The sequence below is a fragment of the Colius striatus genome, chromosome 7 (assembly GCF_028858725.1).
Source record: "Colius striatus isolate bColStr4 chromosome 7, bColStr4.1.hap1, whole genome shotgun sequence".
NCBI lineage: Eukaryota > Metazoa > Chordata > Aves > Coliiformes > Coliidae > Colius > Colius striatus.
Genome location: NC_084765.1, coordinates 14812703 through 14834716, shown reverse-complemented (window position 1 = coordinate 14834716; position 22014 = coordinate 14812703). Strand labels below are relative to the sequence as shown.

The window sequence follows — 22014 nt, the reverse complement described above, 5'->3', positions numbered from 1 at the left end:
TGGTTAAATGGTGTTTTGTAGTACAAACTTTGCCTGCATTCTAGAGGTCTGATACATCTCTTTTGGGAAACGTCTCCAAGGGTGGCATGGTTCAAGATTTTTTTTTAATCTATACAGTAATATTTTACTATTTCTGTAGAGTAACCCATTGCACTGGAGCTATAATAGCTGGAATTTGACCTGTACAAAACATGCCATCTGATGGAATATCCTTGCTAAATTCAAATTAATATCTTACTTTGTGTAGTTCCATGCTTCAGACAAAGCAGAACTAAGTAACCGTGTGACAGTGTTGTTTGCATGTTGTTCCAGGGGTGTTGCAATATAAACAGTGAAGTATTCTTAAGTCTCCCATGTATTCTTGGAACCAGCGGAGTGATTGAAATGTTCAAGCTTGAAGAAGATCCACTAGTGCAAGAGAAACTGCAAAGCAGTGCAGGATCAATTCATGACCTTCAGCAGCAACTGAAACTGTAAGCGAGCACGAGAGAAGCCGCATTGTCTGCTCACAGAAGTCGGATATTTGCTGCTGGGCAGAAGAGCTCCTTTGGTATATATGGGTTTCTATTTTACTTTCAAAAAATGCTTCTCAGTTTCGGTTTATATTATCTAATACTGCATTGCACAGTAATTTCCTGTTTGAAATGTGCAGTTTTGGTAGTCCAAATGAGGGTAGTATGCAAGAATGTTTTACCTAAATGTAGGTGACTTTTGCCTGTGGTTTTTGTTACTAATTACATAGCCTCATTCTTGGGCTCTTAGCTCTTCACACCTCCTTAGGACACAGTCCAGGAGAGGGCCTTACCTAGCTCTGTAGAAACTCCAGGGTGCAAAGCCCACTCTTCCTCCTTTTTTAAGTTTTTAAGTGCTTCACTGGGGGCTTTACATCTAGAGTATGGTCACACTCCAGCTTTTCAGGGCACTGGGGCTGCAGTTGGATAGCTCTGTCTTTCCTGCCTGTAACACGTGCTCCTATGTCAATGAACTCCTGCTTATTACTAAGGGGAAAAAAGCTATATTGCATTGGCAATATCCTTCAGACCTAAAGCATTGCATATGGTTTGTGGGGTTTCCAACCTCTTGATTCTCTGCACTGGTAAAAGACTGTTTTCATCCTGTTATACCTCAACATCATATTCCTGGAGAGGAGACAGGCTCCCCTCTTGAAACGTGCAGCATAGGAATGGCATTCCATGGTGACGTTGTGAGGTGTGACTGGTTTAAATGTTGATGAAGCTTTCTAAGCAAAAGTATGAGGCTGTGTCAGAGGGAAAGACATATTCCATTGTGCCTTCTGGTTCTGGCTCACAAAGAGCCAGACCTACAAGGAATTCTGAGTTTATATTGATCTCAGAATTAAAATAAAAATGGAAAGGACCTTCAGTAACTCAGATTGTTGTTGATGGAATACTCACATTTCTGTGATAGGGACGGGACAAAATTAGTGATGCCTGCAGCTGACTAACTTTGCTGCTATATTGAAGTTTATTTTTTCTCTTTAGAAAAAACTTGGCATAAAATGAGAGTTTTATATTGTTCTTCAAGCCATTGTGTTTAATTGGTTGGACGTTTACTCTCATGTGAATAGTCAGGGTGGTGTCTACTTGGGCCTTTTTTAATTAATAGTTTTATTCATAGTTTACAGCTTTTTATTTCAGGAGTGTGTTCTGTATTATAAAACATTTAATCTTGGCTCAATGTTCTTTTACTTGCTTCGTATTCCTGGAAAAATAACCCAGGGGCCGCGGCTGAGTCTCTGGGGGCAATGGCACTTTACACTCTCGCGGGAAATTAAATCACAGCAGCACTTGTTAACAATAAACGTGCAGTACCACTTGTGCTTGAGGCGTTGTGTGCGGGGACCCCAGCGCGCCGCGGGGGCTGCGGCTCGGGGCCGTGGCTGGGGGCCGGGTGCGCGGGGCCGCGGGCACGTCTGCGCCGGACGGGGGCGCTGCTGCCGGAAGTGTCGCCGGGGCCGGGCGGAAGCGGGTGCCGTTTCCTGTTTGTGGAGGGGCGGCTGCGGGCCCGGCCGGCGGGAGGAGGCGGCGGCACCGCGAGCGGCCGTGGGCGCAGCAGCAGCTGCCCGCCATGGCGGTCACCGAGAGCCAGCTCAAGAAAATGCTGGCCAAGGTAACGGTGCGGCTGAGGGCCGCTTCCCCTCAGCGCCGGCCTGGCAGGGGGGCTGCGAGCCGCCCTCTGCGGCGGCCGCTGGGCCGCGGAGTGCGGCGGGGTCCTGCCCGCGGGCTGGAGCGGGGCGCTCGGCGCTGGAGCAGTCCCCGTGCCTCCTTCAGCCGCGGCGCTGACACCGCGAGCCGTCGGCTCCGTTTTCCCGTTTCCCTCCTGACGGACAGTCACGGACGGTGGCCGACCCGCGGCTTTGTCCGGGGCCGGCAGCTGGCGGGAGCTCCGGGGGTCGTTGTGTCGGCGGCCGGGCGACGCAGTGGTAGAGAGTTGTGTCCGACCACCGGGGTACTATAGATTGTTTGAGTTGTGAAAGGAAGTGTCCACCGAAACCTAAAACATGGCGTTGTTTGTAGTTCTACGGAACTTTAGTTCTAGCGTAGGATATTGCCAGTAAAAACCGAGCAGAAACCATTGGCCTAATGGAGGCTGTCCTGGATGGAAGTGGACCACAGCTGTGGTGTTGGGTTGTACAGTGTCATTTGCCTTCGCTGGCTAAATGAAGGTGGAAGGCATGTTCAGCTTCATTGACCAGGATGAGGGCAGGTTTTTTATCACGTTTGGTTAAGGAAACAAGAAAATATCTTAGGAGGTATAAATCATTTATCACTGAGTTGTATTAAAGCTATGTATAGATGTGCAGTAGCTTGAAACTATAATCCCTAATACTGAGTACTTAGGAGAGGTTATGATTTTGTTTGGGCAGATTTTTAAATAACATTTAGTCATTATGTTTGCACAACTTCAAAATGAAACAGTAAATGAGGATCTGATCAAAACTGAAAAATGATATTAAAGGGTCTTTCACCTGTATTGGAGTCATAAGCAAACCTATTAGCTTTAAAATGAGTGCAGAATACTAGCTTGGCGTGAAGATCAGATGTCTGTTTGTGTATACCTGTCTTCCCTAAATTAATTCTTGCCCTGCTACAGAAGAAACAATTTAAGGTAATCCCATGTCTTCTGTCCCCACACTTGTCCTTTTTATACACCCATCTGACTTTCGGTAGGTAAGTTCAAAGCACCATATACTCAGCAGCTGATGAAAACTGACCTTACTATTTCCCTATTGAATTTTTCAAAAGTAGTTGCACTTTGTTCTATAGAGGAAAACTTAGTGGTATTTCCTATATTGACTAGTTTGGTGTGTGAGATAACAAAAGACTTAAGCCCTATTTTGGGTGAACAGAAGCACTTAACTTCAGGTATTTACCAGCTGTCTAATATTGAGAACCTTCATCTCTGATCTGTTTACTGATACATAAAATGAGGAGAGTGCATTTGCTATCTGAGAGTGGAGGAGGGGGGAAAAAAAGGTAGATAAATTAAGAATTCAGATTACTCAGTTTTAGTTACTTTTGTAGAAATCACTAGATTCTTGTGTGTTTCCAAAGTGATTTTGGCATTTTGTGAGTTCCCTACAGCTTGCTGTATAAGCACAGGGAAAGATTGTCTTGTAGTATTTTATACTCCTTAGAGTGGAACAGAGAAATAAGCACAGAAGAGGATACTTTAAATAATAAAAAAAAAATGAGAAAGGCCATCATTCTCATTAGGAAAAGCTTCTTCATGTGTCATATCTTCTGTAGTTGTCTCAATTGAAGTACTGAAATTAATAACTGATACAGCACTTAATTTTGCTCATGCCAGTAGCTGGAATCTTACAAGCTTCTCTCTACTACATAATTATCCACCACTCAGTGTAAAATCTGTTTGCAGTAATACTCTTTTTCTTAGTTTTAAGAGACATATTAAAGTATTTCTTGATTTTTCAGGTATTGGGCCTAATTTTCTAAAGCCCCACAGGTAAAACCCAGATTTGGTTATCAACCCAATTGGCCACTGTGTACCAGACTCCCAGTGTGTCTGCTGAGCAGGCAGACCTTGTTTTATCTGTTTGTTGGATAAACTGACTTGAGACTCCTGTGCCAAAATTCGGGTTAAATCCTGACTCTGAATCCTTGTGCTTGTTATGAGCTTCTGTTAGTGGAAGCCAGTTCTTTTTCTTAATCTTCTTGAGTCTGTGTCCTGCAGCATAAGGAACGTTGCTATTAAAAGCCTCCCTTTTTTAAAGGAGCTGGTGATGTGCTCTTTGGGACTGTAGTAACACACTCAGTGATGTGGATGTGTACTACCAGCCTCTGTATGGCTGAGCCAAAATTTCACAACCTCTGTCTCCATGTTCTAGCACTGCCTGTTACCCATTTCTCCCTTCTGCTAGGTGTTGGGGTAGGAGGAAGGAACATGTTCAAATGCTAGCAAAGTTGTCTCTCCTCTGCCAAGCCCCTACTGCGAGCTCCCAACCCTGCACCTGCTTTACAGAGGAAGCTGAGATACTTTGCTGCAGTCATCCCATCAAAGCAGCATCCAGGGGCTGCTCGGGCCCTCTGCCCGATGGACCTTCCTGCACCTGCAGGCATCCCCACGGGAGGGGTTGTCACCTTTCCTACAGGTTGACCATAGGGCTCCTCTGGTCATTTCAGTAAGATAAGTCACAGCATCCCCCAAAGCCATGTGCTCTTTGTAGACTAAAGTGGCTTTACAGGAAGTGCAGTGTGTTCATCTCAGGTTATTGTGCCCAGGAGTAGCGTCCTTGTCAGCCTCTACAGATAACAGGAAGAGTTAGTTTCAAGGCTTCAGAACTCCTGAGTGTTTCGCAGAGCAAAGTGACCTTTGGCTGTGACATCACACTTTGTTTTTGGATAACACCCAAATGAATTTGTTCAGATGTAGTTAACATTTGTGTGCTCTGGGTGTCCAACATCTCATTATGTTGGGCCCTGTGTCTTCCTACAATGATTTAATTGGAGGATGCTGTCTGTGTTCCTTAAGACATCTGAAGATTATAATTTTTTACAAAAATTATTAGAATTAAAACATTGTCAAGGGATGACATTGCCAGCTTCTCTTTTTAATGGTAGTTATCAGGAGGAATGGCCACAAGGTTGAAGAGCCACACCACATGCTGAATCAGCTAGTACTCTGTTGCACAGGAGCATCTCCTTAGGTGTCTGTGAATTATAGTCCTCAGACTGTTAAGTTCTGTAGTAGTGTGTGTGTGTGAGGGTTACAGGTCTTCTGTGCTGGGTGTTACTGATAAAAGGAAGGGGGTGAAACCAGTGTTACTACTGATAATATCATGCCTTGAAAGGTCTGCTTTCTAGATGGCGAAATACAGGAAAATACTGATCAATGATTGATGAATACTGTGATGCTTTGAAAGATACTGTGAAAGATAATCTGTGAGGTTCAGATCCTAGATAGCTGTGTATCAGGAATGTTCAAAATGTCCCTATATTTGTTTGTAGATGTTTCTTTAAGATGCACATATCTATCTCAGGTACTATTGGTTATGCTAGAACGTGAATGAAAATGCAGTAGCTTTCCCCCAATCACTTGACTTATAGACCCCTATTTAAGACTAAAGTCATCTTAACACTTTGTTGGTAAGTTAGATGGGCAATGGTCAGTTAGGTAATATGGAGAAATAAATTCTTATTCCATAGTAAGAGTGGAGAAGAATGTCCATATGTCGGTGTAAACTGTCATAAATGCAGTCTGTGGGTAGAGCAAAATGAAATTAAATTACACTGAAAATTTAGTCTTTAAAGTCATTATTTCTCTTTTGTTTTCCAGTATAAGTATAGAGACCTCACCATACAAGAGACAACCAGTGTTATTACTCAGTACAAGGACCTCAAACCTGTCATGGATTCATATGGTTAGTCTGTGCATGAGAAGATTTTTGTTACTGCATTGTTGATGGTTTAGATACATTTGGTCATTTTTGCAGGGAAAAAGGAGATTAAAACTAGAAAACATAATTTGAGTTTCTCTTCTTGCTGTTTGACATGAATACTTCCTTAGAAACACATTTATTTTATAAAATAACCTTTTCATATTACCGAGTCTGTCTAATGTGCCAGGAAGTGTTGCGTTTTTCACAGCTTAACTTTTAGTTAATCACTCGGTGATATCGTATCTGTTAGTGTCTTGAGATTACTCTTAATTCAGCTTCACTGTCACAGAAAGGTATTTTTAGAGTTCCATTGAGAAAGAACAGTAAATTAATGAACAAATACTTCATTAAAAGTAATTGTAGCATTCCTTAAGAGTATGAAGAAAACATAGTCAAGAGTGTAGCAAACTGGCATGAGGAGTTTTGTAACATAAATTAACAATGAGGATCACCATCACCAATTTTAAAGAATCTGAGTAAATTCAAGTGTGTTAAATGAGGATGATACCTAGGGTCAGCTCCAGAGGCCAAGGACATGGTTTCACAAGATGGGGTGAGCTGGCATAGCTGCTGAGGTCATCCTCCTTCTGATCACCTTTTTTTAACTGTCACCTGTGAGATTCCTATGTGAGCTAATTTCTGTTACATCAGAGATTTTATAGTCTGCTGCTTTCTAAATTCTAAATCTGAATTGAGAAGTATTAAGAAGGGACATGGACAGGTTAAAGATAAATAAGTTTTAACTTGACTAGCTGCAAGCCAGGAGCTGTCACAGAAATAAAAATTCATGCAGTGACTGGAGAATAAAAAACAATAGTGAAAGGACTGTGGTTAGAATAGTGTCCACAAGTTTGCATAACAACAGTGATCAGAATTCCAGATAACTTTGCGCTGCTTGCTTTTGTGTTACCTGGTACTTGCTAAGCTGCCTGGGAGAGGCTGAGCACAGATCTACTTACATATAATCAATATTATTTGGAGCACTGAAAAGAGCTATGAGAAAATGGTTGCATTGCTGTTGAAGTAGTTTTCAAGCTTACACTAGTAAGGAAATATATGTGCACTTTTATGCCCAACATATTCTACCTGCCTTTGCAGAGCATTAGAACGAAAAGAATTGTCCACAAGAAGCTACATTTGAAGTATGACTGGACACTTTCAAATGAAGTTAGGAAAATAATAGATTTATTACCAGAAGTTGACTTATTCAGTCAAAAATAATCTAAGTACAGGAAAACTAAATACAACATCTCAGTAAATTGATGTCGGGGTTACTATGCAGTTAGTGAACTAAGACTAATATTTGTCAGTGAGTCAAGCACTACATGTTTCTTCCTCTTCAGTGTAGTATTGTTTGGTTAAATTGCCTTCACTGATTGTGTGATACATGCCCGTGGCCCAATAATTTTCACTATTATTGCAGAAATTGTTTGAAGTAATTATTTTTAATCCTAAAATTGCAGTTGTTCTTTAAGTTTGAGTTCAGATTATCTTCACAACATTTTGTAGGATTTGTACTTTTATGGTTCCCACATGTTTTAATTGGCATCTGAATCAGGAAGTAGTTTTATTTGCACTGTAGGTAGTTTGCCTATAACTAGTCATTCATTTCTTAGAAATATGTTATTCGTAAGATGTTATCTGGCTGTAGACAATCGTTTGCTATTCCATAAATGTGCAGAAGCAGAATCTTTCAAACTGAGTTAATATATGTATAACTTCTGAAAACTTAGAGTGTTTAAGTTAATGTAGCAAATACATTTGTTTTAAAAATACTCTTTGTTCCCTTTCAGTTTTTAATGATGGTTCATCTAGGGAGTTGATGAGCCTCAGTGGAACCATTCCTGTGCCTTACAGAGGTATGTGTTTACTATTATCCTCATCACAACCACCATTATTTTCCCAAATTGCATTAAAAACCGTTTAGATCCTGGTTTAACCTTATGGTCATCACTGTTTTCTTGAAACCCTTTATTTGTCCAAAGTATATTGTTTTAAAGAAATTGGTCCCTATTTGTGCTGTGGAATAAAATCTTAATGTTGAGCATTGCACTTTGAGGCCCGTACAGCTCAGTAACATCTCTTTTCTTTTGGCATTGCACATTTTTCAGGTGTCTCAACTGAATGAATGTTGCAAACCATTTATTGCTGCACCTAATGATAGTTCATGTTTGACTCTGTTAGTGTTGCATTGTAGAACAAATGAGATAATGTCTTAGTGATTAACGATAATTATAAATCAAAGTTAAATTCTTCAGAAAAATGTTGAATTCATGGCCACATTATGAGCTCTTTATTAAGTTTTATTAGGAGAGTTCTCCTTCAACTTCTGACTGTGCAGTTGAATTTACCGGGTTTGGGGCAACTGAAGAGTTTGAATAACTTTTAAAATATTTGAAAATATCTCTTTCAGGTAACACATACAATATCCCCATTTGCTTGTGGCTTCTGGACACTTACCCTTTCAACCCCCCGATTTGTTTTGTTAAACCCACTAGCTCTATGACAATAAAAACTGGAAAGCATGTTGATGCAAATGGAAAGATATATCTTCCTTACCTGCATGAGTGGAAATATGTAAGTACAGGGAACTTGCAATTCTCAAATTGCTCAGTTCTGAATTTGTTTAGATAGCTGTGTTATTTCTCTAAAGGTCCCTTTCAACCCCTACCATTCTATGATTCTATGATTTTTAACAGATCCCCTTTGAAATCTGAAATGATTTCTTAATTATTTATTATTTATAATGTCTTTTAAGTTCAGCATGTTGTGTTCTGTTGCCTGGTTAATTGCGTTTTTGGTTACAGTTTGTCGGATTAAATGAGGCAGCATAGGCATCACTGGCAGGACACTGATGTGAAGATCTGAGATAAGAATATTTATGGAAGAGAAATTGTAAATTCTATTGAAACATCTTTGAGCTGAAATTAATACCTGTGGCTAAAATGGACTTGTATAAGATTTCCATACCTAGACATTGCTGGAGCTTCAAGTATATGGCTGTATTTGATTTTCCAATAAAGGCATTTAGTAGTGCAGGCTTCATAGAATTTGTGACCAAAACATGGAGTCAGAAAGATGATAAACTGTGCTGACAAGGTCAAAAGAATGGTACAAGATACATAATTTGGAAAACAGAATATTGAATCTACTGCTACATTTATGGTGCTTGTTCTTATTTTGGTGAAATGAAATCATGCCTGTATTAAATGAAGTTATGAACTGAGCAGTCTGGCTTAGCAATATTTAAAGGAGGTTCGTGCCATTCCGTAGTGGGATAGAGTGGTTTTTTCTTTTGAGACATTCTGATTCTGAGTAAAAGCTATCTGCTGCATGAAATTGAAATGTCTGAAAACTCAGTAATTTGTGCTTTATTGATGTTGGAGACTGGATTTAAAATTTGAAAAAATCATTCTAGCCCATTATTGTAGATTCGTGTTTAGTCATTTATTGCCCTGTGGTTGATACGGAACTATGTATCACTTGTTTTATTCTGAGTGTAAATGCTACCACAGCTGTATTTTGCTATACCATTTTAAATACCAACTGACTGGTTTGGTATCTTCAAAGGAACCCAGAAAGGAAGTTGAGTATGTGCGCACACACACACACAATTAAAACCTCACAAAAAAATAGGGAATGGCTTTTGAGAGCTGATGAAATGCTATCATTTTGTTATTATAGTCAGTTAAATTGTTAGCAGAAACAACAACTTGTGTTTTGCTTACCTTCACAGCCCCAGTCAGACTTGCTAGAACTGATTCAGGTCTTGATTGTTGTGTTTGGTGAGGAGCCTCCAGTCTTTTCTCGGCCTACTGCTTCAAGCTACCCACCATACCAGGCCGTAGGCCCACCAACTAGTAAGTGGTCATAGCTACTAATTTCTGCAGTTATGCATATTAGTATTCCAAAGTCATTGTGGCTCTGCATAGTTTATCTGCAAACTATTCTACTCTAGAATGACCTTCTGTATTGCTGGCTAATGAATTCATCTGTGCTTTACTTGACCTTTTTGAATTATGTAGGAACAATGTGTGTATTTTTTCAACTTTTGGAAGGAAGGGAAACTTCAACTTTATATTTTAAAATGACCAAAACATAAACACCCTCAAAGCAATCACTAAACTGTCAGCATTGAGATATCTTTTAAAAGAGATTATTCAGATAACTGTCTTTATATCTTAATGTTTTTTATTCCTAATTCTTTGAATTCTAGTCTTAATTTTTAAAATTCTGGTAATACAAGTCCATCTGTTAAGTTTCCTGCCATTGATTTCATAAACAAAAGCATACTGATTGTGCTTCCTGTGTCCACGCTTCTGGGGAGGGATTTTTTGTTTTGTTTTTCAGTAATTGCTATCCAAATAGGAAAAATACTGCCTTCTGATTTTTCATTCATCTCTATTGATTTGTTCCTCTGACTTGGTGCGCGTTCTTATTTTCTTGCAAAAATTCTCAAGACTTTTAAAACTTATTTAAACTTCTGGAGGCATTTTATTTTAAAGACTGGGCATAGGTAGATGGAGAAAAAGGGGAAGTGGGAAATCATAGAAATTCTTCCAAGAGGAGACTCTCTATTGAATGGAATTAAAACCCCCCAAACAGTAAAGTAGACCTCCATGATGAGCCAAAGACCAGCGCAGGAGGGGAAGGGGAGCAGACTAGCTGCAGATTGTTTAATGTTATTATAACAATTCTACATTCAATTAATGGTAGAGTAGCTACCAATACCAGTAGTATTCAGGGTAATATCTATTTGCTGTATTTTTAAGGCTGTATCTGTTTTCTACCAAAATATGACTTTTATCAGATCACAGTGTTACATCTGAAAAGCTGAAGTGCGGTTCATTACAATTTCCAGCAGAAACCATTTTTTAAACAAAGTCTTAGGTTCTTAACAGATGAGAAAATGGATAGTAAACAGAAATGAGACCATTTGGGGTAGTTGGCTACAGGTGAGTAGCGAGGATTTCTTAGCTTGTCCAGCAGTAGCCTACCTGTTAAAAGCAGGAGATGATTCTGCTGTTCTGATTTTCCAAGAACAGCGGGTGTCAGTACAAGTATAGTTTTAGTAGAAACTGTGATCTGATATCTACTGTAAGGAAGGGCCATCAACTGAAACACATTTGATTACTCTTGCAGTGTAAGCATAGCTGAAGTAATTTTAGTGGAAAAGTTTCAGGGTTTTGACATTGTTAATAACTACTTAGTTTTACTAGTGTAATAAGTGTTCCCTTATTTTGCAGATGTTTAGGTTTGAGGGTTTTTTTGAGTTCTAGATAGACTGTTTAAGAAGAAACAGAGCCCTTTGTAAAAAATGGAATAATTTGAAAGCATTCAAGAATGGAAATAGCTTCGATCTTTAAAAAAAAAGGCTGTTTGATGTCATATTCCTAAAATAGCTAGAAATGTGGAATAAAGGTATTCAAAACATAGTTTTTTAATAGAATTGTCAGATGTTCAAGAAGAAAAAAAATTACTAAGACTATTAAAGCCTTAGACATTTGTGCTGTAAGTTTTTAAAGTATAACTTTTAAATAGCAGAAATTACTGGATAAGAACATGGTTGGATTGTTAAAAAGCTCACCAGCTGTTGTGAAGGCTAGCTGCTCTGAAGGTATTTAAGTTATGCATTTGTTATTTAGTGAGTAGAGAACAATGGCTACATTGAAAGATTGTTATCTCTTTTGAGCTATTATATAAAAAATGGAGACAGCTCTTCAGGTGTGTCATCTTTAGTAAGATGTGGCGGGGTGTTTTTGAGTTCCCTAGCTGCAGATACTTTTTCTTATATAGCCATATTTTACTTAATACAACTACTTGTACATTTTTTAACCAATACCCGTTTTTATCCAGGTAGTGGTTAGTTTAAAGTCATGATTAAGAGAAAAAGAAATATGCAGTGAAAGGTGTTCTAGCTAATTGTTCTGAGGAATGTGACTTCAATTATGGTTCTCTCACTCTGCCTCCAAACAAAATATTCTTGAAAATATTCTAACCACGGTTGATACCTAGTGGTAGAATCTTCAGAAATGCAAAATTTACCTGCGTTTTGTGACAGTGTACTTGGAAATTCTAACTGGTCAATATGTGGAGAGAAGGTCCACTGCAGTTTAGTCCTTTATGTGTTTTGAGAGGAAGGTTTAGAGAACTCCTTTGATCACCTGGCATGGAGGTAGCTCACAGCAAACACCTGCTAAACTGCACAAGAGCAGCATGGGAAAGGTCTGGGAGCATCATGAGAAGTGATAGTGTTTGATGATGCAGGATTTCTGAGGGAGTTTGGCCACAGAACAAATTGTCTTATTCTTCTTGTTTCAGTGTGTTACAGTGTATTCATTATTCAGTAAGACTTTGAAAAGCATCTTACTGCAGCTTACTATGTATGTGATCTTACTGTATACTGAGCCTCTGAAAAGTGAAAATTTACAAAATGGGGTTTTTTTTTTTAGCTTCCTACGTGCCTGGCATTCCAGGTGGAATATCTAGCTATCCAGCAGGAAGCACTCCAAACCCAAGGTAAGAACCCCTTTAAACCATCATCATTTGCATGCTAGACAGTTTCACTGAAGAGTATCTTAGTTGTATTTTCTTATGGTATATTTGTTGTATAATTGTCATGTTAGTAGGGCTTTTTTTTTTTTAAATAAGGACTGAATTCTTGTCTGTAGCCAATGAATGTCTGAGAAGGATTTAGCTTTCGTACCATTGTTTGCTTCAATTACAGTATACTTGGGTGACAAATATATTTTGGAAATTATAAACTGACTACCAGATGTTACTTTGCTTCACTTGTATATAGCGCTCGTTTTTGTAAGGTTAATAGGTTAACATGGTAGAGAAATGTACCCCTACAGGTTGAGGGGGTTTTATTAGCATTGTTGATATTGCGGGGAGAGGGGAGGGAATTGTCAACTCAAAACACTGAACAAAATTCCTGGATTAATACAGATCTTGACTCCAGAATAAATAAGGACTTAATTCGGAGCATTCAAGAGAATTCAAATGGTACAAAATTATTTTAAAAGCTCTTTATTAATATAAACCAAGACCTTTTCTTTAAGTATATTGTATAATAGCTTGGAATAAAGCTTTTCCTGAAGACTTGCAGTTCTGTCTTAGGAAGTGGTAAGATGCTGCCTCCTAGTGTGTACCTACTATTTTACATATTTTCTCGGACCATTTGGTTTACCTATAGCTATGGTTAATACTCTGCTGTCTGCAGGTATGTGCCAGTGTAGTACTGACTAATTTAAGTCCTTGTTTCAGTTGATAGTAAATGTATTTTAGAAAGATACTGTAAACTTTCATGTTATGTGCCATTTCTCAGTTGTTTCAGTGAACAAATGAATACTTTTGTTTTCTTTTATCCTTCAAAGCAGAGCTGAGAATTTCTGGAGGAGTTTCATCTTACAGTCGTATTTTGCACAACATTTTTAGGTTTCCATAAAGCAGTTCAGCAGTCATCTTCTTAACTATTCTTGTATTTAAACTTATTAAATTGAGGTTGCAGTTTGTGAATTCATAGCTAGAATAATTTCTTTTGGATACTTTTGGGATTTCGTGTGGCAAGTTAGAAATCACGTGGTAAGATTAAGAGATTGATGAGAATTTGGAACGATCCAAACGCTTGACCAGGCAATGACTAGATAGGGTTTCAGATAAAATGGTATCTTCTTAAATCGTACCAGAAATAGAACTGTGAAAGACATTAAGGTGAACAGGGAAAAAGTATTAACTTGGCCTGCAATTGAAGTGTTTTATTATGTAAATAAACATTTTAACATGATGACATACAGACAATACACAGGGATGTGGATCTATTTTACAAATAGTTACATAACGTTTACAAATATCTAAATGGTGGGTGTCAGGAGGTTGGGACATCCCTTTTTTCTATAGTAGCTAGGAGCAGGACAAGGGGTAATGGGATGAAGCTGGAACACAAAAAGATCCACTTAAGAAAAAACTATTTCACTGTTCAGGTGAGGGAGCCCTGGCACAGGCTGCCCAGAGGGGTTGTGGAGTCTCCTTCCTTGGAGGTCTTCAAGACCTGCCTGGACATGTTCCTATGCGACCTGATCTAGGTGACCCTGCTTATGCAGGGGGTTTGGACCAGATGATCTCTAAAGGTCCCTTCCAACCCTACCATTCTATGATTCTATGATAACATTAGCATATCTTTTTTTGTCATAGCAGCTACCCACCTTATCCGAGTGGTGGTCCATATCCAGCACCCTCTGTTCTTTATTACCCATCTCAGCCTCCTGCGACTACTGTTGGTGAGTAGCTTCAAAAGGATTTCTCTGAAGTGAAGCTTCTCTCTGTAGCTGATATGTAAAGAAAGAAAATGAAAAAAAGAATGTAGTGTTTTTAATCTGACCTTCCAAAGTACTCTTTGGATCTTGAATTTTAAAAGTTATTCAAATGAAGAATAAAGTACATTTTACATCCTTTGTCTTTTATTAAGTCAGGAACCTGATAGACTCCTTGGCTGGTGCAATATATTGTGTGTGCTCTCTGAATATTTTGAAGAACACTGCATATAACTACCATAAGTTTTTTTTCTGACACTTAAACTTTTGTTTATGTGACTTTTGATTGAGTTGGTCTCTTCATGGTTTATAAAAATGCTTTTGTTCTCATTTAGTCATCTACTAGACACACTTTATTTACTATTTATTTATATTTTCCTTTCTCCAGAAGTTGTAGCTGTCTAAAGCAGAGGTTTCCAATGTGTTTGGCATAAGCTTCATTTTTATGGAGTTTCTTCTCTAGCCTCTTTACTTTAGCTTCTTAATGGTCTCTACTTGTTACTTCTTTCTTTGTTTCCTTCAGCAGTAGGATTTAGGGTTATTAACATGTATCTTTTCCTAGTCTGTTGCTCCATGGCCTTGTGCTGGCAAAATAGAGGACCTGGGTTTCTGCTCTGCACCTCATTTTTAGTGTATGTATAACAGATTGGGAACCAGTGATAAAGGTCTTCTAGTTAAGTAGGAAATTGGTGCAGTAACTTTCCATTTGGATGATAGTCCTTTTGAAGCGGTTATATGGTAAGGCCGTAGAATCCTTTATGATCTTGTTCAGAGTGTCAACCATTTGTTGTCTCTTGCACCACAATTCAAAAGTGCATCCTTAGGTTCTTAGTTTAATATGTAAACTCACAGTTAATTATACACACTCTGCCCTGCAGAACTGGGTGTATTTTGAAATTGTCTTTGACAAAGATGAAGGCAAAGCACGTTCACAGTTTAGCAAAGGGAGATGCTTCTCCGTTACTCTTAAAATATCTGAGTTGTTCTGTATTGCAGAATTTGTAAACAACAGTAAGTCGCATGTTGTATTCTTGTTGTGCCTGATCTCATCCTTTGTGTCCAAATTCTTTCAGCCTTCTGAATTAGAAAAGTCTTCTCTGGAAGTTGCTGGCCATTTCAGTGGTCATCTCCATTCTGAGGTGTTATGCGTCTACCATACACACTGCAAGAAAGCTGCTGCCCACTTAGGTAGCTCACAATGTACTTAGTATTGGGTCCTTGAGAATTAATGGTCTCAGCTGGCGCTCGTTTAGGGAGGTGATAAGAACATTTCTAGGGAACACTGGCTTTCTGCAGTATCTTTCTCAAACAGGTCCACTGTTGCTTTTATGTAGCAAAGCATTAATTTAAAATACATATATGTGCTCTTTAATTTCTTTCCCATATTTTCATTCCCAGTGAAGTAGAACAGAGGTAGAATATCTGCCAAATATCATAGAAGTCCCAAGTTAGATCCTCTGATAGCATGTTGCGATGCCATCTTTTGTAGTGGCAATTTAACAGTGGACTGATTTCATTTGGTACAGCCAGGTAAAAGTTATACACCTGTTACACATGGTTTACCTCCTGTGCCAAATGAAATGCAAATACACCTCTTAAATCATCCCCTGGATTTACAGTGCTGTTTGCTTTTTCACAGCACAGTATTGGATTTTTTTCTTTCAACTGAAAATGTTTATTTCCTGTTACAGATTGTTTGGCTGTGGTTTATTGCAATAGTTTTATTTAGGAACTTTCAGGTGCTACAACTTGAGTTTTCTTTGGGTGTTCATGGAGTGTTTCCTGTAGTGAGCTTAGTTTGAGTGGAATGAAAATACTCATTCAGAGTAGCATAAGTTTTTAATAATAGCCAGATTTTTAAGTAGTCCTTCAGTTTTTTTCTTTCTGTTCATTCATGTGCCACTAACTACCTTTCTGATGCTGTTCATCCTTTTAAGATTCTTTAAGGTCATTTCTGAAACCAGACTCTGCCTGGTAAAGGTTAAGGGTTTCAATGCTCTGTGGATTTAATGGCTATGTGCCATAAAATCTTCCCCAAGCTGAGCTAATTATGGAAGTGACAGAAAATGCTAAGGGTTCATGCTCTTTGAGAAGATACATAAAATCTAATTGAACTGTATTAAAATGATCCGTTATATGTTCAAAGACCTCTTTGCTATCTATTGGCCTTTCTGTGTGAACTTTCATTGTGTTAGGTGCATTGTGATTTATTTTTTTCTCAGTCTTACTTTCCTGTTGAAGTGAGTCATGGATAAAATCTCCCAGACCGTGAATAAACTCTTTGTCCCAGGTAGTTTGACTGACTCAAAGTGAGTTTTACTCTCAGCCTAGAAAATACTGTTCTTTTCTCCTTTTTATAAGAAGCAGCAATGATTAATTCCTGGGTTTGTGTGTATGGTGCCATTAGACAGCCTCTGTTGCTGATTCTAACAGAAAGTGAACCAAGTAGTGAAAATTATCTTGCTGACTGGCAGCAGGGTGAGTTGCTTAAGCCAGAACTGTACATTAGATCAAGAGTTGGGACACATATTTTCATAAGGCTATCTTTACAATACTTGATTCAGCCTCTTTTTCCAACAGTAATTAGCTGATTTTTAAAAAAACCTACACAGATTCTGATGCATTTTGTATGTAAGTGCATGCTTGCATTAGTAATTATCAAAATCTAATGTTTTCTTAATTTTAGAAGAATTTGATGGATTAGTAGGCATGATTTGCATCTTCCTGTAGTTCCTCTCATGTTATTTGCATAGCTTTATTTTTCCTCATATCTGGCTTGCTGTAGTTTTTGCAGACAGGAACCAAATAAAAAGCATAGGGAAGAGATGTGAATTTTTACAGTCTTACTGTTAGTAGCAGAAGTCCAGAAAATCTCCTGGAGGTTTTAAGGATTCTGAGGTGTGCAGGCCTGGAAAAGTTTGCATTTGTTAGCGTAACAATACCAACATACGCTCCAAATAGGTTTCGAGTTTTTTTAAATTATGATGATAACCTAATAGAAAACTGATGATTTTTTTCCATTCAGATGCTTGTTTCCTAAGGCAGAGTTTAGGTTTTTAAATTGTGTTACAGATTGTTGCTAATTATCAAGAAGGTATGCAACTTACTCCAGGAACACTGTCATGCTGAAATTTCACTGAACAGCCCACCCTTTTCCTCAACAACTGTAATAAAACTACTGTGATCTTATTTCTAGCTAATAGCAGTTTAGTTATTGAGTACTGTCAATTAAAAAATGCATTTATCCTTGCTTATCTTGGTGTAATTTACTCTAAAAATACAAATATTTGAACTACCTTGTTTAAATGACAATTACTATATGAGAATTACTGTATGCTTGAATTTCTTGTTCAGTTTGACTTCTTCTGAGGTTCTGTGGTAATTAAGAAAGGTAAAAATGTTGGTTGGATTTCATCTGACTTTAGACACTTTTCTGAACCTTTGAGAAGGAAATACAGAAGAAGAATGAATGGATACATGTAAATTTGTGTACATCTTAAATGTATTTTATCTCACTGTGGTCTCTTCACCGCTTCTGAAGATGATTATGGAAACCAGTTTATTTTACTATCTCATATTGCTGAAGTATGTATGGCAAGTTAGCAGCTTGTTTTTTCAAACTGGCTTCATACTGAAGTCGGCGCAGAACAGAGTTAATTTTACACTTGTGAATTTTCTTCTGCAGGACCCAGCAGAGATGGAACTATCAGTGAGGATACCATTCGAGCTTCCCTTATTTCGGCAGTCAGTGACAAACTGAGGTGGCGGATGAAAGAAGAAGTGGATCGTGCACAAGCTGAGCTCAATGCCTTGAAACGGACAGAGGAGGACTTGAAGAAAGGACACCAGAAACTGGAGGAGATGGTAACTCGCCTTGATCAGGAAGTGGTAAGCTGAGATGAAATACTGCTCTGTATCTGAGTAGGCCTAGTAACAAAAAGAAACAAGTAATTAAGTCATTATTAAGCATGATAGAAATAGCAAAGCCTCCAATGTATTGCTTTTTACATACATATTCTCCTTCCCAATTGAGGTGCATACGTTCAGACTGAAGCCAGTCAGAAACAGCAGTGGCCATGCATGGTCGTGCAGATACCTCACAAATGTCATTGTCCAGCAGTAGAGGAACAGTATTATTTTTCCCCGTCCTCCCTGGGAAAGGTGTTGGTGGTGTGAGATGATTTTACAATTGTGTCTCCATTTCTGGATAATAATGTGTAACAGCAGCACTAGAGAATGTTTCAGGGTTCTAGTGTAGACACTGATTTGAGTCACAGTCTCCTCGTATAACCTGCAGGCTTTTGCTTTACCAGACGACAGTCTCTTCTATTCAGTATGCTCAAAAGTTCCTGCATTTTTTTTCATTGAGGCCTGGTGTCATCTGCTTAGTCCATCTTCTTCTTGCACTATTGCTTAGGAGTAAGATTTTTGTATTGATGGGCAGTTTCTGAAACTAGCCCAGTGCTCAGATATGGTTTAAAAAAATAATTGGAGAATATTAATCAAGACCAGAGAACAGGGGATACCATTATGTCACTGTATAGATCTATGATATGCCCACTTCAAATGTAGTGTGTAATTATGGTCTTTCCTGTCTTTGAAAGCAAGGATATGATAGAACTGAAACATAGATGAAATAGAACATAAAAAACCAGATGTTTGATCCAAAGGCAAGAAGCATATCGGGCAGCTTCCATTCAAAACATGACTAACTAAGCTTTCAGTTTGGAAATAGCCAGTGGGAACAGAAAGAGCAGAATATGTTAACTGTCTGTATAGCTTTGAGTGGTATGAGGAAAACCACAGTAGTGTACAATCTCTTCCAGCATGTTAGCTGTGGGGCATCAAAAATATCAGGTGGCAAATTCAAAAGTAGCAAAGGCAGGTACATCTGGTGCAGATGCAGTTAGATTATAGTTACCATTACTAGATTAAGCCAGTATATTGTTTCCTGTCAATACAGTTAAGTGTTTGATTTGATCCATACTCAGCAAGCTTGTAGAAGAACTTACTCCAAAAGATAAATTTCCAAAGAAAATAATTATTTTGGCTTTGCTTTTATTAAATTTATCTGGTTTAATGGTTATTTTTCCTCATGTGGCACTTTACAAATACTTAAAGTCCACTAGCATGCCTTCTCTACATAAATTGGTAATGGATTGACATTATCTAAACCAGCCTTTTTTTAAAATGAAAGCATCTGAAATCTATAGGTTCGTAGCTCTTTCTTTGTAAAAATCAGAGAAGTAAAGAATCAACTGACATGGCTAAAAATCTTTGACAGTTTTATCACAAGAAGACATTCAACTGTCAAGATGTTAGAAATAAATACACATTAATTGGTTTTAGGCTGAAGTGGACAAGAACATTGAACTCCTCAAGAAGAAGGATGAGGAACTCAGTTCCGCCTTAGAGAAAATGGAAAGTCAGTCAGAAAATAATGACATAGATGAAGTTATTATTCCTACAGCACCGCTTTACAAGCAGATCCTAAACTTGTATGCGGAGGAAAACGCAATTGAAGACACCATCTTCTATCTTGGGGAAGCACTGAGACGTGGAGTGATAGATCTAGATGTCTTTTTAAAGGTAGGTTTCTCGGGATGTCTTTAAGATGTATATTTTAAATGTGTTAAATGCTTTAAACTCTTCTGTTCAACATATGAATGGTAGTGGTTTCTTTACTGAAAAGGCTCCTGTAAGAACATGAAAACTTACATGTTTAATCGTAAGTTTTAAAAGAGGAATTTCAGAATTAATATAAAGACCATTTTAAAAGCATTAAGATACAAAGTTATTTGTCTTTAGATAGGTGCAAGTGTCAATATAAGCTTTCTATTGGGCTTGCATCCTAATTCTGGAGAAAACATGAAGGATGACTGGAATACTCTGACTGCTTTTCACTTGCAGTCTGTGGATCCCTCTGCTGAGGCAGACAGTGGAGTTTTAGAATCCAAAAGACCAGTTAGTTTTGCATCTCTATCAGACACCTCTTTTAGACAATTTGTTCCCTTTCTTTGCTGTGCTCAATGCTGAAAGTTTTCATTATGTCAGATCCCATAACCTTCCGTTATTTTCAACTTATGTGCACAGTGATGGCATATTGAAATGGAAACAGATCTGTCGTTATTTTGAAAATATTAAAATAACTTTTTAATGTGGAATAAAGCCACGGAAAATATCTACATCAGAGTATTACTGTTGCCATTGGGTCTGGAAAGTTGAGTATGCAGGAGAGTTAATAGTCAGTACTGGGGCCACTGGGTAACAAGAGTCCTTCTTTTTCTAACAGTTGAGATTCTGCCCAGGTTAGCACTTACGTTGATGTTAAAAGGAAAGTTTACGATGTACTTCATAGAGACAGATTATTTTCTTTGTATGTAGCTTGCCAGTTCTGTTTATCTAACTGTTAAGAGAACTGTTCCCTGCTCCATGGAAAGTACATTAGTCTGAATTCACTGTGGAGTACGTTTCAACTTTTCTCTTTGATAAGAATATGTGCAGAGTTAATAATTAAAATCACAAAAAATACTATAGCATGTAATATAATAATATATATAGTGTAGTGATTGCATTCAGTAGCTATCAGCAAGTTATTTTAAGCCAAGAAAATGCCATTTAGTAGACTAATATGTTTAGCATTTCAAAAATTCTAACATCCTGTTTGGGTCATGGACTGTGTATGCCTTGACAATTTGTGTTGCAATACAATTAAGATGATATCAAAACTTTCCAAATAGCCAGCTGTTCTTTCTTTCTGCAGCATGTACGTCTCCTGTCTCGCAAGCAGTTCCAGCTGAGGGCATTAATGCAGAAAGCAAGGAAGACTGCTGGACTCAGTGATCTCTATTAAATTCTCAGACTTTAACTGGGAAGTTAGATTTCCTTACGAAGCAGCCACTCTCTTGGTATTTCTTTTAATCAGTAGGTGCCCAGAATAAGTTATTACATCATTCAAGTGTAAGATATTTTGAATCAATAATATATTTTCTTTTTGGTAAAGACTAGCTTTTATTAATGCACTTTCTATCTCCTGTAATCTTTGTGCTGGTGGACTTATGCTGAATAAAACTTGTTGCATATTTTCTTCCTCTACAGAACTGTTTATGCTGTGCTTTCTTTGCATACAGGCCTGCCTTTCACTTGGATTCTGAGGTGGGCAAGAAATTTCATTGTCACTAACCTTTGTTATAACCAGTGAAAGCTGAAAACTCTAAAGTTTCAGGGCCTTGCTCTTTGACCTGGCTGTGAACAGGGATGGTTTTCTTGAAGTGAGCTGTTGTAACTGACTTGCCTATGATAGTGGGGTTAGCTTATGGTGCCTTAAGAAGCCTTAGATGAGTGTTGCTTTTTTCCACTAGAAAATACCAAGCAAAAGAAAGGCTGTTCCATTTGCTGTTGCATTACGTCCCAGGCAGACAACACTGTATGCCAGAGTGCCACAGGAAGCATGGGTCCTGGCTGTGGTAGCTAGGACAAGCTGGATGGTAAACACTGCACTGTCTGCGAAAAGAGGATATATTGTACAGAACATCTCCCACCTTGGAGTGCTGTAGGGATTCATGATGCTGCTCTTGTTGCCTCAGCAGCATGCTTCTGCCCTATGTTTGCTTTTGTAGGCTGTCTCAACAAGGCCAACTTGAAAACAAGTTTCTTCATCTCACCTCAGTAATCAGTGCAGCTTAAAACTGAATGTTTGTCTTAAGGCTTTTCACGTTACCATTGGATCTGAAGAGGCTACAGTTCATGTTAATAAAAACTTTTCAATGTGAATTCTCA

The 22014-nt window shown here is 38.3% G+C and overlaps 2 protein-coding genes across 4 annotated transcripts in view; both read left to right on the top strand.

Annotated features, from left to right (window-relative positions):
* The window catches only part of UEVLD (UEV and lactate/malate dehyrogenase domains), a 19036-nt gene extending 13134 nt beyond the window's left edge, over positions 1-5902 (top strand). Inside the window, exons 12-13 of one of the 2 annotated variants that reach the window (XR_009819097.1) lie at positions 313-550; positions 5818-5902. Coding sequence is in view for 1 of the 2 variants with exons in the window: in XM_062000229.1 (XP_061856213.1) it covers positions 313-477 (165 nt within the window). In the remaining variant the exon portion in view is untranslated. Of the gene's footprint in view, positions 1-312; positions 1840-5817 lie in introns of those variants that run through there. The other variant, XM_062000229.1, reaches the window with a different exon arrangement.
* TSG101 (tumor susceptibility 101) lies at positions 2000-22014 on the top strand. Of its 2 annotated transcripts, none has more exons than XM_062000232.1 (10): positions 2000-2130; positions 5818-5902; positions 7714-7779; positions 8334-8497; positions 9657-9780; positions 12373-12439; positions 14120-14202; positions 17921-18123; positions 19585-19824; positions 20999-22014. In XM_062000232.1, the coding sequence occupies exons 1-10, from the start codon at positions 2089-2091 to the stop codon at positions 21086-21088; spliced, it is 1164 nt and encodes a 387-aa protein (XP_061856216.1). In that variant the 5' UTR covers positions 2000-2088; the 3' UTR covers positions 21089-22014. The 2 variants fall into 2 exon arrangements, with proteins under 2 accessions (XP_061856216.1, XP_061856215.1); XM_062000231.1 differs by having other exon boundaries at positions 14117-14202.